At 43.5% G+C, this 19,193-nt stretch overlaps 1 protein-coding gene across 1 annotated transcript in view; it reads right to left on the reverse strand.

Moving 5' to 3' along the window:
- Positions 1–18,799, reverse strand: part of LOC135198616 (prosaposin-like) — a 156,117-nt gene extending 137,318 nt beyond the window's left edge. The window contains 2 exon segments of the mRNA XM_064226366.1: positions 4,249–4,333; positions 18,631–18,799. Coding sequence (XP_064082436.1) covers positions 4,249–4,333; positions 18,631–18,667 — 122 coding nt within the window. The 5' untranslated portion in view covers positions 18,668–18,799.
- Positions 18,800–19,193: the final 394 nt, after the last annotated feature.

The following is a 19,193-nucleotide window of genomic DNA, read 5'->3' on the forward strand; positions in this document are numbered from 1 at the left end:
GACACCGAGCTAGCCGGTACTGCGTAGATCACAGTAACAGCAGCCTTGATCATCGTCTCGCACTATGTGCCTGAGTTGCCAGCTACTCCTTTTACGAAGGGGTAGGTATGAAATTATCGAGCCAAAGGAAACTCTCAAGCAGGCATATTTAAACGAAACAAAATTCGCTAAATACAGAAGCTGAGTTGATGTTGCAGTTCAATAGAATACTTCTCGTCTAAGTCGCAATCCGTAGAATAACTAGGATATGCGCCTACCCCTCGGACAATTCAACTGCTTAGTAGAATCATGTCGCGAGGTTAATATACGTAGTATATTTATAGTATTCTGAACAACGATCTCCATCCTAAATTCTTTCCTTCAAGAAAACAATATAAGGATTGGAGATCGACCACCTTCGATCTCTATCAAAAAGACGTGAAGGAGAAGTCTTCCTCGAAGGAAAGCTTCAATGGTGAACGGAATACTATCTGCCTGAGTTGCCAGCTACTCCTTTACGAAGGAATAGGTATGATATTATCGAGCAAAAGGAAACTCTCAAGCAGGCCTATTTAAACGAAACAGAATTCGCTAAATACAGAAGCTGAGTTGGTGTTGTCGTAACAATACCTGAAGAGTTGTTCTTACTCCGAAAACTCTTGGAAGGTTGAAGGGAGTGTCAAATAAATACATTAGAACAACAGTTCTTTCGGCTTCTATCCGCAGAGGTAAATACGATATGCGTATATGACTCGACCCATGCGTTAGCAAAATGACGCAAAGATAAACTACGTAAGTATTGTAGTAATTTGAACATCGAATTCTCTACTACATCTTTCCTGGACGAGGAAGAGAGAAAGAAAGGAAAACGACTGTCCACGTTCTAATGAACGAGACTTTTAAAAGAACTCCTTGACTCTTTGCCAAGACTCTTTTCCAAGAAAAGGGAGTAACATTCGAATAGAGATCATCAAGAGAGAACCGAGGATCGAAAAAGAGGGGGCCGTCAATTGTTCTTATGATATTGGGACAAAAAAGACTTCCTGGATAGTCTACAAGTCTTTCTCTTAACCCCGGATGAGCCTCTGAAAATGAATGAGAGCTCTTCCGAAATTTGTTAATGAGTTTATCCGCTTAAACGATAAAAACGTTAAAATCTATGTCAATGAGAACTACCCCATTTATGAGGGGTCCCCCACTTAAATGACAATGGGGAAAACGTCCTGACTTGACAAAACTATTAGCACTTTGCTAATAGGGGAAAACCCTTTAACAAAACCGAAAGTCACCCAGGAATCCGAGTATATAATCTTCCCAGATTCTCAAAGAAATCGATGAAGAGGAAAGAGGGATCGAAGAAAAAATTCGGGTATGTCTCTCCGCTAACTCCGAATCCTTTTAAAAATTTCTGTAAAGAAATGTCCTCAACAGCAAATAAGACGCCTTCAACAAGTCCTTTTCTCTCGCAAAGCAGTCCCTGCCGAGCTTCCACCGAAGCGTCCTGGTCGAATGTCCACAAAAGCGTCCTGCTGAGCGTCCTCAAAAGCGTCTGCTGAGCGTCTCAAAAGCGTCCTGCCGAGCGTCCTCAAAAAGCGTCCTGCGAGCGTCCTCAAAGCGTCCTGCTTAGCGTCCTGGAAAGCGTCCTGCTGAGCGTCCTCAAAAAACGTCCTGCTTAGCTACGAGCGTGTCTGAGCAGAGAACACCAAGTCTTCTAACGACGTTTCAGAGAGGAACTCGTTGAGCGCCTTGATGCATGCAAGGCCCGCCAAGAGGCGTCCTGGCGAGGCGACCTTGCCAACATCTCAATGTTATGACGAACCGCGTTTTGCGTATGACATTGAATATTTTTAAGGGACGTCCTCATGCGAGTCTCCATGGAGAGCCGCACGCTGCTCCTGAAGAGTGTGAACACTAAAGGAAGACGTATGGCTTTCGTCTTCCGCAAGGTGCTTGCCGAGCGTCCTGGAGAATGTCTCTACTTATAGGACGTCGAGCACCTCCAAAAGCTTCCTCACGTCTAAATTGCCCTTCTTATGCCGACCAGAGACATAAGTTGTTTGACTGTGCAAAGCAGCTTGCCGGCCGTCAAACTTATCAGCTTGCTTTATCGAAGTAAAGCGAACGTTACATAACGTATACGGAGCGCAATGAGGAGAGGAGACGAATACTGAGTTGCTCCTCCAAAAGGTGGAATCAAGAATGTCCTTGATTACCAAATTCTTTTGGAATGCTAGCGAGGTTGAAACAGCTTCTAACTTCCAATAGCCCTCTAAACTTCATGAGCGTCCACTCGCAGGAGGCTCAAATCACTCTTCTGGCAAGATGAATGAACCTCCTTAATAATGTATAAGTGATATACATGAGCGTTCATATTTTTTTTTTTTTTTTACATGAGCGTTCATATACATGAGCGTTTCACTACGCAGGAGGCTCAAATCACTCTTCTGGCAAGATGAAGAGCCTCCTTAATAATTGTATACATGATGTATACATGAGCGGTCACTCGCAGGAGGCTCAAATCACTCTTCTGGCAAGATGAATGAGCCTCCTTAATAATGTATAAATGATATATACATGAGCGTTCTCGCAGGAGGCTCAAATCACTCTTCTGGCAAGATGAATGAGCCTCCTTAAATGTCCCTTAGGAAAAGAGCCAGTGCATTCTTCTAAAAGGGAAAATGTGGTCTCTTTACTCTTTCATCCTCTCGTGACGAGAGAGAGGACGTGAAGCGTCCTCTTCTCTAAAGCTTCTTTAGGGGGCGCGAGTCCTTCCGAGAACTCCAACCCCTGTGTGGGGAGGACGAGAAGCAATCCTTCAAGATTCGTGCACGTGCACGATCTTTAGCAGCCTGGGAAGAGTCAACAGGTTCTGCCGAAGGGACGCCAGATCGGTGGGGAGCCCCCGTAACCCTCTTGCGGCTTTCGACATGCCCTCTCCCTGAGTCCTGGGAGTCCGACAGAGGTCCAGGCCTAGAGGCATTATGGGGCCGATCTGACGCCCCCTCCACAACACAAGGGGCACTACACTTCACAACACTGATTGGAGAGCGAGCACTTTAGTCTAAGATTACTTGATGTAATCCTTTAGCAGACACTTCTTCTAGGCTCGTAAGCCATACCACAGGGTTAGGCAAAATAAAATCTACAGGAGGTTAGAAGGTTCATTATTTCTAACTTCTGTTTACTGTGGAGGAAAACTCCTGATTCTAACACGCTCTAAAATGCGTAAATGAATCCTCCTTCTTCCGTAATCAGTCACACATTACACTAATTACCTTATGCAAAGAAAACATGTAAACGTCATATATACTAAGCGAGTGTCTACCGAAAGTTCCGGTAGCCTCACCTTACCATGCAGACAACAAAGTCTGAAACTAGGCTAACTAGCTTCAGACATCAAATGCAATGAAAAAATTTACGATAGCGTATGCCTAGCCACAAATCCAAGTTAATAATCGAAAGAATAATTAGGATACTTAAGTGGCTAATGAAGTTTCAAAATCCTAGGCGGAGGTCTGTAAACAGTTGTTTACCGACCGGCGACAGAAAAAAATATGAATAGAAAATGGGAATAGTTCCTGATATCCGCCTCCCAGCGGCGGGAATGGGTACTACCACCTGGCCGCCCACTGCGTGTGCCGCGAATTTTTAAATTCTGTCGGACTTCAGAAAATACAGCTATATATATATATATCTGTCAGGTAAGTTTCATGAACAAAACAATGGTCCCGGTCCCAGACCAGTTTCTCCTGGGAACTTGGCTAGATCAGCCAATTGTCAAGATATCTAAACAGGCGCATCATGCAACTAAGCTGGGTTTTCAGCCAGCTAGATAGTATCCCCCAATTCCCCTACCTACCTTCAATTATTACCAAACTTCAATTACAATTTCTGGCTGGCACTTAAAATATCCCTCAATAAAATGCAGTGGTTTTTATTCTTGTAAGAAACAAGCCTGTTTAAAACAGCATATCCCTCGGATGCACAAGACAAATTTATTTTGTATGGTAAAGATGAACGCACCACAAAAGTGTCAAAACAGTCAATAACTACAATATTTTAATTAAATCATACGCTTGAAACTATTACCACAAAGTGGTATCATCTCATTACTTATTTCAGTCCACACTAATAAACAGCACCTACTATTGGCCTCCCAATGCATGAAAATTTATGGTCAGTATGACTCTCCACATTTGGCTGTACTAATAAGGGAAATCTTTTAAGGAGTGAGAGATTAGTACATATAAGACAATATAAAGTACTTACGGAAGTGAATTACACCAGTAGCTTGGCCCATAGGTGCAGGTCTTTGACCCCAACAAAGCACTTTCTCCTGGCAGCATGCATGTCGCTGGTAAAAGAATAGGGGTAATTAAAGTCTATTAACAAACAAATAGCCTGGGAATACAATGGAAAATGAAATTCAGACAATGTCAATCACAGGAACCAATAGGGTTATTCAGCTCTATGGTGAGAATTAATAGAAATGAGAATAAAATAATGAATTTAAAAATACCACGATATATGTTCAAAACACTAAAAATCCAGAAATTAAATTCAATAAAGTTAAAACTGCCACAAATTAGATTAAAAGTGCACATTTCCATAAAATTACAAGGTTCTCTCATGAAAACCAGAAACCTTTAGAAAATTAATAACTGGGCCACCACCAATGTTGACACCTACAATTTCAGCGATAATTTTACTATCTAGGTGGTACAATAAAAAAAATTGAGATTCTAATTTAAAATATGGTTTATCATTTTTAGGCAATTTTGAAACAGTAGTTTTTAATGATTTAATGTTTTTTATTATTAAGTTTTTATGTTGTAATTGTGAGTGAGCAAGTTGCGCTCCGATTCAGAAGGAGTAGTTCCCAAACTAGGGGTAAATTACCCCTGGAGGTAATTTAACAATTATTTGGGGGTAATGGAGGGGCGACAGAAAAAAAAAAAAAGTTGAAGAATTTTGAAAACCAAGAAAACATTGTGGTACCAGGCATTAGGATCAATAGCTCAGTCTTAGTACCTATGTAAAGTTGTAAAATAAACCCACTATAATTAATTAATAATGTTAAACAGAATAACAATAAATAAACATAAAAAACTAATAAACAGCATTAGAAAAGAAATATATATCTTAGTGTGTGACAACCCAAAAGTATTTTGACAGGTATACTTCAGGACACAAGTCACACATTAACACTGAAGACTCATCGACATGTCCGGAACATGTCACTCACTGCCTGAGGCTGCCTCTATTTCACACTGTCAGTTGTTTGTGTGTTGCCCTGTGAAGTATAGTTAGTATTTACCCACTATTACATCATTCCTCTGAGCTGAATAAGCTCTTCTAATGATACCCAGAATGAAAAGAAAAAATTTAATGGAGTTTTTCTTCTTTTTCTGCAGATCAAACAATAAGATGTTCAAAAAGTGCACCTACTCTGAAGCCTTTCTTCGCCATGGCTTTGAGAGTCTACCTTCTGGTAAAGAGGATCAGCCACGTGTGGTATGTCATAAAGTGTTGACAAATTAAAGCCTCAATCCATTAAAAATGAAAAATATTCTAAGATAATTTGTATTTTTCATAGCTACAAACCTGAGGTCTTAAAGACGATAGGATAATTTCTAGCAACTAGCTGGATCCGGTTAAAAAACAGATGAAAGCAAAGACTCTTGTGATATCTGGCAACACATGCGTAGATCGGGTGAAGAGTGGTGAGAAAATACGCCACCACATCAGTCTTTCCCAACTCAGGATGTCTTAACACACACAGGGGCGGCTAGAGATGGGCAGTATAATGTTAACACCTCAGGTTTGTAGCTATGAAAAATACAAATTGTCTTACAAAATTTGTTGTTTGTTCATACGCAAACAAACCTTTGGTCTTGACAATAGGATAGACTCATACTTGGAGGGAGGTATAAGACATCCTAGACTGGCTGGGGGCCTACCCACTAGTCCAGCTTCCAGAAGAAATTATTTCTGGAGAGGGACTGAAGCCCATTAAGCAGCTAGATAAATTGATATCTAACCACTCAGACCCTGAGTGACATACAATGATATATGGGAGAACCATTGTATAGGGAACCTAAGAGAAACTTTGACTGTCCAATAACAAACCAATACACAAGGGTTTGTACTAATCCCTACCCCTCCTTGGCAAGGAGTAGAGCATATGCTACTGAATAGAGGGTATGATATTTGTATATTAGGCGACCAAACTATCAGAATGACTACCTTACTCAACTGTATCAGACCAGCCCAGCGAATGACGTGTCTATTCCTTAACCCACCCGAAGGAAGAAGGAAAGGTACAAGAGAAAGAAGGAGACCAACCAACTCACTCATTCTCTCATCCACACAATCATCTTAGGTAAGAAACAAAAGTGCCCTGTTAAGAGCAACTATGAGTTAAACAACCTGTTGGGCAGCCACCACAGGACCCAGGGAAAAAGTCTGCAGATCTATGGGCAACATCCTTAAGATAGAAAGAGGTGAACATGGACTGATGTAACCAAGAACCTGCGCTCAGCAGTATGTACAGCCAAGTTCTTTTTGAAAGCCAGAGAGGGACCAATACCTCTAACGTCATGCACTATAGCCTGCACAGACGTGGTGGTGGAATCATCAAGAGTCAAGTATGCCTGTCTGATGGCTTCCTGTATCCAAAAAGAGATGGTATTCTTAGACACCTTTCTTTGTACGGCCTATGCTAACAAAGTCTGCGGCAGCCTGGTCTATGGTGCCGAGTCCTTTCAAGACAGCAACACAGGGCCTGGACAGGGCACAACAAAAGCTCTTGAGCATCACCACCCACAAAGTCATTCAGTGATGGAATGGAAAACGAAGTGAACCTGTCATCGTGCACAGAGGGATTTTAAGTCTTGGCCATGAATTCCGGGACAAATTCGAAGGACACCGACCCCCAAACCCTGGTGTGCTTCACCTCATAGCTCAGACCATGGAGCTCTCCAACCCTCTTGGAAGATGCCAAGGTCAGAAGGAACACTGTCTTCAGCGTCAAGTTCCTGTCAGATGAGCAACGCAAGGGCTCATATGGACTCTTAGCGAGGCTCTTGAGAACCAAGGAAACATCCCATGTCAGAGGCTTGAGCTCTCTAGGAGAACTCAACTGCTCAAACCCCTTAACTAGCAGGGAAAGTTCCCAGGAAGAGATGTTGATACCTTTAAAGCGTAACACCAAACTCAGGGCCGCCCTGTTGGCCAGCCTGAGGAGGGGGGTAGCGAGCCTCCATAAAGTGTGCTAGCAACCCCTCCAAGGACGGGGACCCCCTAGCCCAAGCATCTTCCAAATCGCTGCCATCTTCAAGGCCTCCGAGTCTGGAATAAATGAGAATGATGAAAAAGCCTCCCCCTTCCCAGGAATCAAATTAACTCCCGAAGAAGAAGGGGCAACATTACAAACATCAGCCTGGTGGCCTCCCGATACTTCCAGCAACGAATCAATGGACAAAAAGGAAAGAGACACAGGAAAAACGCAACTATGGGGTGTGAGCACTGCAGGAGACGAAGCATCAGGAAGAGGCGAAAAACCTCCTCCAGACCAAATTCAACCGATGGAGACTGAATCGTTCACATGAAAGTCACTGTACACCACTTTTGTTGAGTCTCTCCATGCTTCAAATAGAATTTATTGTAGCCCATAGCTGAAAGCAATTACAATAATTCCTCCAAATTAGACTTGAAAGAATTATTCAGCTTTATCTGTGGTGGACCAAATTGGTATCATCTATCTTTGGGTCAGGCTCATCTTCCATTCCTCCACTACTAATTGATGATGGTAGATTAATTACTGGCCCTAAGGAAAATGATAAGCTACTTCATTTAGGTTTTGAGGCTAAGCAATCAGCATAGTAATTCAAATATATTTTTGTGCTGCTTTCAATTTAGTAAATCACAAGGACCTGACTTATAAACTTAAGAATCTTGGAGTGAGTGGATATGTTTTAGTATTACTTCAAGATTTTCTTTCAGATAGTCAGCAATGCACTGCTGTTGATGGATGGGATTTTAAGCACACAAAGACCTAGGTTATTGTGTCTGGAGTTCCACAGGGTAAAGTTCTTGATCCACTGTTACTTTTAAGGTATGCAAATGATACTGTTGTTGGCCTGAAAAATGATATTGTTAAGATACAATAAAGTTTTATACATACTTACCTGGCAGATATATACTTGGCTATAGACTCCGTCGTCCCGACAGAATTCAAACTCGCGGCACACGTCTACCGGTAGGTCAGGTGATCTACCATTCCCGCCGCTGGGTGGCGAATCCCGACCATTCCCGTTTTCTGAGCCAGATTTTCTCTTACACCTGTCTCCTGAGGGGAGGCTGGGTGGGCCCTTAATCGTATATATCTGCCAGGTAAGTATGTATAAAACTTTATTGTATCTTAACAATATCATTTTTATACATGCAACTTACCCGGCAGATATATACTTAGCTGATTGACACCCTTGGTGGAGGGCGAGAGACAGCTATATATATAAAAAAAAAAAATTTTAATAACGGGAAACAACAATTGTTGTAGGATATCAATCCTTGGTTCTTACCTGTTTGGGCTGAAGACTTCATGATTACTGTCATTTAGTCTGCATGCCTCAAGAGCTTCAGTGAGGTAAACCACCTATGACCGAACAGCCCTTCTGGATCATGTCAATGGGGGCTAGCCCGCTTACGCGACAGAACCTGCATGGATCGTACCAATGGGGCTTACCCGCTTACATGGCAGAGCCTGACCTGTATCTTATCAATGGGGGCTAGCCCTCTTACATGACAGAGCTTTAGGGCTTTACATAATGCACAACGAGGAGAGACCAAAGTTAATCCCGACCACCTGACCTTCCTAACCATGTTAAATCTAAGAACTGAAAAGGGTTATTCCTATACCCTCTTTCAGTCAACCATAAAAACCAAACACCATAATGTTAAAATTACATAACCTAACTAATTAGGATTAACCTCAGCTCCTCCTCCCAGCATTAAATCCGCGGACACATACGCTCCCAGTGAAAAGCACTTCTCATAAGTAACTCTCACATCCCTTAGATAATTAGAGGCGAACACTGAGTTACACTTCCAATACGTGGATTCAATTAGATTTTGAAGGGACCACGTTTTATGAAAAGCCATTGAGGTTGCTATGGCCCTCACTTCGTGTGCTTTTACCCTGAGGAGTTTAAATTGTTCTTCACCACATTTAAGATGCGCTTCCTTAATAATGTCTTTAATGAAAAACGTAAGGGCGTTTTTTGATATTGGTCTTGTAGGATCCTTGACCGAACACCAAAGACTTTCCTGCGTACCTCCCAAAAGAGACTTTCTTTGTAAATCAAATTTTAGCGCTCTTACTGGACAAAGGGTCTTCTCCTTTTCTTCCCCCGTAAGAGAAGAGAGTGCCTTCACTTCGAAGCTTCTAGGCCACGGTTTTGATGGGTTTTCGTTCTTGGCTAAGAAGAGAGGCTTAAAAGATCAAATTGCAGCCTCCTTCTTAAACCCCACTCTGCCCTCTAACGCTTGAAGTTCACTCACCCTTTTTGCCGTGGCTAAGGCGAACAGGAATAGAGACTTCCTTGTCAAATCTCTAAAAGAAGAATTATTGGAAGGTACGAATCTTTCAGACACCAGATAATGCAGCACTATATCCAAGTTCCAACTGGGATTTTTATTATTCTGACTTTTTGAGGTCTCGAAAGACCTAATAAGGTCATGTAGATCCTTACGTATTGTCCGACACATCCAGACCCCTATGCCTAAACACCGAGGCCAGCATACTTCTATACCCCTTGATCGTAGATACAGCTAGGCCACACTTTCTTCTAAGGTAAAGAAGAAAATTTGCAATGTCGGTTATAGAGGTACTGGAAGAGGATAGCTCATGCGTCCTGCACCATCTTCTAAACACTTCCCACTTCGACTGGTACACCCGTAATGTGGATGGTCTCCTGGCTCTTGCGATTGCTTTTGAAGCTTCGCGAGAAAACCCCCTCGCTCATAACGAGTCCTTCGATAGTCTGAAGGCAGTCAGACTTAGAGCGGGGTAGGTTTTTGTGATACCTGTCGAATGTGGGGTTGTTTGAGAAGATCGCTCCTTAGTGGAGCGATCTGGGAAGATCCACTATCCACTCCAGCAAAACTCTGTCACCCAATCTTAGGGCTGGCCCAAAAGGGAGCGATCAAAGTTCAACTTTCGTTCCCTCTGAGGAGGCAATAAACTTTTCTTATTACTTCCCCTACCAGTTTGAAGGGGGAAAAGCGTACCGTCTATTCCCTTCCAATCCATGAGGAGGCCGTCTATCGCTATTGCTCTTGGATCTGCGATGGGGGAGCAATAATTCTCCAACCTCTTGTTCCAGTTGGTTGCGAACAAGTCTACGTTCGGCTTCCCCATAACCCCATAACTGATCGCACACTTGAGGTTGAGAGTCCATTCGGTGGTGGGGAGCACTTGGTTTCTTCTGCTTAGCAGATCCGCTCCGAAACATTTCTCTCTCCTGAATAAATCTCGTTAGAAGAGAGATCTGCTTTCTCTTGCGCCCAAAGCAACAACTCCCTCGCTGTCTCGTAAAGGGAGAATGGGCTGTCGTGTTGTCGGAATTGACCTGAATGATCGATACCTAATATCTGTCTTGTAAAAGTGCCAAAGAGAGCTAGGTGAATGGCTTTCAGTTCCTTTTTGTTTATGTGCCAGGACACCTGAGCTCCTTCCCAGGTTCCCGACACTTCTTGCGAATCCAACGTTGCTCCCCACCCTACGTCCGATGCGTCTGCAAACAACGCTCGGAGAGGGCTCTTTATGTGCAAGGATATTCCTTGACCGAGTTTCTTCGGGTCTAACCACCACCGAAGATCTTGTTTGACCTTGTCCGTTATCCTGAATGACTCTTCGAGGTCCTGGGAACTTTGATCCCAGTTCTCCTTCAGATAATACTGAAGGGGGTCTTAGGTGTAGTCTCCCTAGGGAAACGAAACTGCTCCAACGAGGAAATGGTTCCCAGCAAACTCATCCACTCCTCGCGGAACAATGCTTCTTTCCCTAGAAATACTGACACCTTTGTAAGGCAGCGCTCTATTCTCTCTGTTGATGGAGACGCTAGAAAAACCCCGAGAATCCATCCGATCCCCAGATAAACTGTTCTGCTGGGATCCAGCTGGGACTTCTCGGGTTGACTAGGAGTCCCAATGACTGCGTCATCTTTAATGTTACCGAAAGTCCTCCAGACACTGTTGCTTCGACTTTGCTCGTATTAGCCAGTCGTCCAAATACATCGAGATTCTGATCCCTTCTAAATGTAGCCAATGCGCCACATTCCTTAGGATACCCGTGAAAGACTTTGGCGGGGCCGTCGAAAGTCCGAAGCAAAGCGCTCGAAATTGAAACACTCTTTCCCTGTGACATGAATCTTAGGTATTTCCTTGATGCCGGATGAATTGGCACATGGAAATATGCATCTTGAAGGTCCAGGGATACCATTCAGTCCCCTGGACGAAGAGCAGAAAGTACAGAGGAAGAGGTCTCCATCGAGAACTTCCTTCTTTATCACAAAGACGTTCAGCGCACTTACGTCCAAAACCGGCCTCCACCCGCCCGAGGCTTTTGGTACCAGGAATAGACGGTTGTAGAAACATGGTGAATGGAGATCTTGAAACGGTTCTATTGCCCTTTTCTGCAACATAAGTTCTACTGCTTGCAGGAGAGCTGACTCTGACAGGATCTTTGTATCCCGCTGTTAACTCCCTTGGAGTTCTTGTTAAGGGAGGATATTCCCTGAAGGGGATGAGGTATCCTCTCTCGAGGATCGAGAGGGTCCAGCTGTCCGCCCCTCTATTCGCCCAGACTCTGGCAAAGTTCGACAGTCTGGCGCCTACCGCTATCTGGAGGACTTCTTCTTCATTTTGCCTTCCCTGCGGGTCTCCTGGAAGGTCTTCCTCTGGTATCCGGTCTTCTACCTCTAAAAGGGGTTCTTGAGAGGAAGAGGCTCCTCGAAAGGGCTGCTGAAGAGGTGCTTATCCTTCTTTTGAAAAGGAACAGCAGGCTTGAACCTCTTTGCCTGATTGTGTCAGTAAATCCTGTGTGGCTTTTCCCAGCTAATGATTTTGCTACATCCCTCACCGTGTCCTGTGGGGAAAAGGTGGTTCGAAAGTGGCGAATATAGCAACAAGGCCGACCTCTGTAGAGAGATACTGACTTGGACAGGAAAGACCCGTACACTGCTCTCTTTTTCAAAACTCCCGATCCAAAAAGAGCAGCCACTTCCACCGAACCGTCCATCACCGCTCTGTCCAAGACACGATAATACACTCGATAATTCGTCCATAGTGACAAATTCGGGATCTTGGGCTCTCTTCGCAAGGGCTCCCAAAGCCCAGTCCATAAAATTGAATACTTCGAGTGTCCTAAAAGAGTCCCTTTAGTAGATGGTCCAGTTCACACATCCCCAAGTAGCTTTTGCTGATAGTAGAGCGCGCCTCCTTGAAGAATCTACTAAGGAAGCGTAATCTAATCTGCGTTCTGCCCGATGAAGGCAAGTCCTAAGCCCATAGGTTCCTGGGTATCGTACCATCTTCCAGGTTTACCCGTCAACTTTGAAGAGGGCATGAAAAAACGGTCTTGCCCGCCTCTCTTTTATTCTTAAGCCATTCTCCAAATCCTTTGAACGCTTTTTTCATACTAAGGGCTTGGACGCATTTTTACAAATGAGGATGCTTTTGGAGACTTGTGCTTGATAGCAAAGATCCTGGAGAGGGCGGATCCGCTTGGTTGAAGCTTATCCCCCTGAACTCCTGCAACAACAACAAGGACAATCTCTTATAATCAGAGACTACTACATCCACTGGTAATTCTTCATCCGAGACTTCTTCTAAGTCTCCGGCTGTAGGGGATCCTTTCGGAGAAGAGCGGTTCTTAGTTGTCGAGGGACTTCTGTCAACGAAGAAGAACGTCGTCCGTGTGACAAATCCTTGCTACTACAAGGCGCAATAGAGTTCTTAAACGCGCGAGATCTTCTCTCAGGAACCTGTTTCCTACCAGGTGAAGGGGCTCCTACTCTCCGAAGAACTCAAAGTGCGAAGGGTCTTACTCTGACCTAAGCTCGTACAAGGAGCCTGGCGCCTACTCGGGAACTCCTGACAGTTCGCTCGACTCCTGGCGTCTTGGCTAGACTCCATTGGAGGCCCTACCCGACTCCTGACGCTGGCTCGACTCCTGACGCCTGCTGACTCCTGACGCCTGCTTGATTTTCCTGGCGCCTGCTTGACTCTGGCGCTGTCGTGAATCCTGGTAGGCTCTTGACGCCTCTCACAAGACTCCTGGCGTCTGTTAGGCTCTATACGCCTGTGATATTCCTGGCGCCTACTAGGCTCTGTCAACTCTATGTTTCTAAAAAGCTCCTGCTTCTTAGGCTCTTGACGCTATCTGATCCTCAGAAGAGGAGTCCGACTCCTGACTTCTCCTAAGAGACGTAGCTGATCGCTTGCTCTGCGAGCGGCTACCGCTGGGAACTTTCTTCCTATAGATAGGAGAGGATCGTTTAAAGGGAGAACGAGAGAGTCTCTCCGGTGACGAGCCTGCTAGAGTGAGAAACTTCTCTCCTACCAGGAGAAGAAAACTTCGATCTCTTCACTGGAAGGGAGGAGTCTTTTCTTCTAGACGAATCCTTATGTAGAGCGCCTACCAAGGAGGATATTTGCTCCTGTAGATTAAGCAGGAAAAGCTTAGTCGGATCTTGAGGCGCTGAGACTGTCTTCTCGCCTTCTTACTAGTCGAAGGAAAATCCTCTGGAAATCGCTCTGGGCTTGAAATCAAAAAGCGTCCTCCTTTCGGCGCTAACCACGATCTCTTCAGAGGACGAGACTTCGAAGCAGAGCTCCATCCACGCCTGGACGAGGAGGAGTCCGACGCAGAAAAACACTCTTCCAGGATGCCTTTTCTACGGCTATCCAAGGCAGCCTGGGTCGTTACGTCAGGAGGGTCTGCCGAAGGGACGCCTGATCGTTGGGGATGCTCCACATCCTCCCTGCGGCTTTTGACATTCCTCCTCCCCTGGTCCTGGGAGTTTGTTGGAAGCGGTCTAGGCCTAGGGAGCAATGCGGTCCACCCGATCAGACGCCCCCTCCACTGCACTGGGGTCACTGTATTCACTGACACTCTTACCTTGTGTTTCCATAGCTTTAAGCTGCTCCTGAAGCTCCCTGATCGAGGATCTCATTTTTTCCATTTCTGAAAATGAATCCTTAGATTCAACACAGGGAGAAGGGGCTGAGGTTATGGGAGAAACATCATCTAGCTTGTTAATTTCTAATTCAGGCTCAAAAGAACAAGATCTACTCGAGCTTCTAGCTGACGCTTTCCTAGCTCTATCCTTCTCTCTTTTCTTAATATAAGAAGCTAAATCCTTCCATCCTTGCTCCGTAAGCCCTTCACATTCAGCACAAGTTCTATCAAACGCACATTCAGAACCTCTACATTTACTACAAAGTGTATGAGGATCTACCTCTGCTTTAAACAACCTAGTTCTGCATTCTTCCCTTGCACAAACCCTAAACTTAGGTGTTACTTTAACTTCAGCCATCTTAATAGAAAAAACCAAATCCAAGTCCTAATCCAGTCCAAAATAAGCGTATGCCAATCCCGAGAATAAACAAGAGTACTTCACCAAATGAGTCCAACCAATTCTCGGCAAATGAGCAGAATTCCAATCAGGAGAGACCAAACAACAGTTGTTGCCGGCCTCAGCGACAGAGAAAAATCTGGCTCAGAAAACGGGAATGAAGGTCAGGATTCCGCCACCAGCGGCGCGGGAATGGTAGATCACCTGACCTACCGGTAGCGTGTGCCGCGAGTTTTTTGAAATTCTGTCGGGACGACGGAGTCTATAGCTAAGTATATATCTGCCGGGTAAGTTGCATGTATAAAAACTAAGATTGTTCAGTTCTGTATGTCGATGACCCCAACGCTTATGAGCCTAGTAATAGTCTCCTTTTATAAGAAATGAAGCTGCCTTAGGCCTCAATTGTGACAAGGATCACATTAGTGAATGATGTGACAAGGATCACATTAGTGAATGGTGTGACAAGGATACATTAGAGAATGGTGTGACAAGATCACATTAGTGAATGGTGTAGTCTGTGGGGTATGTGGCTGAACTCTGCAAAACAAAACCACTGTTGATAGCAGATATTGTACAGATTTCCCACCCCATCTTCCCCTTCAGGCATGAGACTCAACTGGAAGCTTTAAATATCTTAGGTGTAACTTTTGTCTCATATTACTTTTTGGAAACTGCTGCACATAAGTTAGGTTTTGTACAAAAGGCCTCTTGTATTTTGTAATAAGAAGTACAAAAGGCCTCTTGTATTTTGTAATAAGTGGTAGGCAGGTCTTGTATTTTGTAATAAGAAGTACAAAAGGCCTCTTGTATTTTGTAATAAGTACAAAAGGCCTCTTGTATTTTGTAATAAGTGGTACAAAAGGCCTCTTGTATTTTGTAATAAGAAGTACAAAACGCCTCTTGTATTTTGTAATAAGTGGTACAAAAGGCCTCTTGTATTTTGTAATAGTGATGAAAAATTAATGCAACCTCCTATTTCTAGTCATTCGTCCTTCCTTTACTTGAATACTGATCTCTGATGAGAATGTGTGCTTCTGCCAGAGATAGAGTGGTTTGTGGTGATAGGTTTCTGTTCCCTAATATTAGTGGTTATGACTTGGACTTTTGACAAATGGTCTTGTTTGTCAATTTTTCATAAGTTGTATCTTAACAGAACATTTATATTCAACACTGATGCCTGATCCCCTTGTCCTGCCCTGTGCAACCAAATTTGCTGAACAGCAGCATCAATGTAACACACTAGTACTACCCCAATGCTATTCTTGCATTTTAATATATTTTTATTTATTAATCTATTGTTTCTCTTTAATAAGTTGACACCCTCTTTCTATACCTATTTCCCTTTACCTTCTCTCTTTCTAATGAACACCATATTCTTTGGAAGCTGAACACCATATTCTTTGGAAGCTTTATTTTCTTGTCTATGGCCCATGTAGGCTTATTCCCTATGATAGGTTACATCTTCAGAATATTATATATTAATAATAATATAATAACCTAATCTAAGGTGCTGTGCCCTGACCTTGCAAGGGAGCTTCACTCTCCCTCCCCCCAAAAGTAAAACACAAAAAATACTGGAAACATGTGCTAGGATAACGCTTCCACTTGGAGGTGGTGTTAAAGCTTGCTCTGTCTTTTTGCAAATTAGTAACGAACTGGATATTGGTACGGCAGCTGTACCCCGATTGCTGTAGATATTGGTACGGCATTGAATTGCGCATGCGCAAACCCTTGTTTACCGCCTCAGGGATATCAGTAAGCAAGAAAAATGGCAACGGAACAGCATAAACAGCGGAGTAATAAATTAGTTTTCGCCGAAAAACAAATGTTTTCAGGTTCTAACAAGCTGAAAGAAGTCATAGACATCTATGACGACTCAAACTTTCAAAAATTGTAGGTAGATTTATATTACTATATAATCCTCGGCGGCCTTGACTATGGCAGTTGCGGTTTTTCTGTGCAGTTTTACCTCCTGATAATGAATTTTAAGTAATATTTATTCGGACGACTGTAATTAACCACCCGGGGCTCGTACCAAAAACGGCAAAATACATTTGACGCCCCAATTCCTGATGGCTTTCATATTCGCGGGGACAAACGATGCGGAATGCTTCTACAGAAATACCAAATTGTATATCCGTAGGTCAAGAACGATCGAATAGGCCCTGAAAAGAACTCTGAAGAGGAGATTAAAAGAGGATTTGAAATACACAGAAATCGTGCTCTGCTGTATTCATGGTGGCAAGGAAAACTACTAAAGTCGCTCCTCTGGTAAACGACCAAATCAATCGTAAGTAATTGCAGCCGACGGAGAAAACGATAGAAGTTCCCAGCTGGTGAAATGGCAAAATTAAACAAAATTTCAGCACTATTCCATTAAAATTGGGATAGTTTTGTTTTAGTACCACAAAAAAGCGGGACAAATCTCACAAAAGCAAACAAAAGGCAAGGGTGGGGGACATTTTGCTAACTTTAAAAAAAGCGGGTCTGGTCATATAATACAGTATGATTAGCAAACTGGTAAACGGATAAAACTAACTGCCCTTCCTACAGCAAGTCAAGAGCACAATACGGCACCACCAACAGAATCTGTCGTAACCCTACCACACTATGTTATTTGTACGGCAGGAAGTCTGAAATTGACGCATGCGCAATTCACTGCCGTATCAATATCTACCGCGATCGGGATACGGCTGCCGTACCAATATCCTGTGCCAATTAGTAGGTAGTAACGCATAACCATTTTGGAGGTTTCTCAAAAAATTTTCAGCAGACTACCTATCATGTCCCATAGTTATGCAATGGTTCTGCCTACCCTAGCCTGAGGCATTATGACTTGACTTGGTTGGGGTACATTTCATCCACCTTGTTCTAGCTATGACGATTTTGGGCAGATTTTTAACCCAAGTCTGCAGTCAACCAATAACCTTACTCAGAATAAGGGTATTTCTACAGAAGCAGTCCACACGGACTGCAAGGAACGTAACCGCGGATACAACATCCACTAGGGATTAGGGCGTCCAATGTAGTATTTCGCCGTGTTTAGTACTGGCCCCTGGGGGGTTAATTACAGTCGTCCGAATAAATATTAATTAAAATTCTTCAGTAGGTAAAACTGCATAGAAAAACCGCGGGTTGTTTACACATTACCGGGCCAGTTGCTCCCTACTTTATTTGTTGTTGTTTTGGTATCCATCCGCCACGGTAAGTAGCCTTACTGTAATAACCCCTGTGGTTAGTGCGCGCAGCGCAACATTACCTCTTGCCAGAACATGCCGTGCCTGCCAAGAATCTTTAAATATGCGGATAAGGCGCGAAGCGCCGTTCCGCCACGGCCTTACTGACAGCACACACAAATTGATCGTCGCGGATATGTAGTAGCTCCCTACTTTGTTTGTTGTTGTTTTGGTATCGCTGCCATATTGGTTTAGGTGTTCTTCCGCTGATTTCGGTCGGCGGTCGAGTGGGCCCGCTAATCTGTAAGTGCTCCAAAACCGCAACTGCCATAGTCTAGGCCGCCGCGGATAAGTACCCTAGATCTACCAAGATGAGCACTCATTAAAGAAATGGGCTAGGTAGCCTATTTGGCTACTAGGCTATAGCTAGGTATTGGATCACATAGGCTAACACAATAAAAAAATGAGCAGTTTGTCTGCTTTAAGGAGACTGTCAAAAAAACCAGGGAAATTAAGGAGGAACATACTAAATAAAAATAGGGTAGCTAGGGAAAATGGACCCCACAGAAATCTGAGATATAGCTAAAGGCGAAGAAAGAAATTGAAAATGGTACCTAAAGAAAATAGGAAAATGCTGGCTGCAGACCTGTATTTTACATGTGCGATGGTGATCTTTACTGAATAGGTAGTAGCCCTAACCTTGTGTCAAGTTTAATCTAAGCCCTGAAGAGAACCTTAAATTTCCTAGCTGAACCCTTGCCTTCAATTCATGATGGGTTACTAGGCTACTACCTAATATGCAGCCGGGATACCAGTCACTAAAAGTTGAAAAATACCTGCTACAATAGCAACGATGAGTGCGGCAGTCGTCATGATTAGTCGGTAACCAAGTCCTCACAAAGTTATTCGTCCTTACGCGTTACCAAGTGAGACGAGACTACTGTACAAAGCACAAAAACAGAACGCAGTAAGTTGGTCGTGGTCATGTGATGTTTACAGTCGTTGCCTCTCGGAGTCGCAGAACCCCTGAGGCCTAGCTGGTGCCAACAAAAACCCACCTTGTTACGACAACTATGAAGTTATCGTCTCTGTCATACTTTTTTAGTACTGGACTAAATTAAAGAATGAAATAAATAACATATATTATGTTTTATAAATGAACTTCATCCAGGTGGATTTCTCAGTTTGATACAGGAAGAGACATAAAGATAGTTGTGGAAACGTTGGCGACATTGACGTTAATCATAACAGCGAGTTGCCAATGTTATAACTAATCAACGACAATAGGAAACACATGCTGGGCAACATTCAGTTGTATTGACAGATATGATACGTAAAACTATCAGGAATTGAATATATCTAAAATGAATCACGATTGGTATAAACCAAACCCCCTCTC

The sequence above is a fragment of the Macrobrachium nipponense genome, chromosome 22, assembly GCF_015104395.2.
Source record: "Macrobrachium nipponense isolate FS-2020 chromosome 22, ASM1510439v2, whole genome shotgun sequence".
NCBI classification, from domain to species: Eukaryota; Metazoa; Arthropoda; class Malacostraca; order Decapoda; family Palaemonidae; genus Macrobrachium; species Macrobrachium nipponense.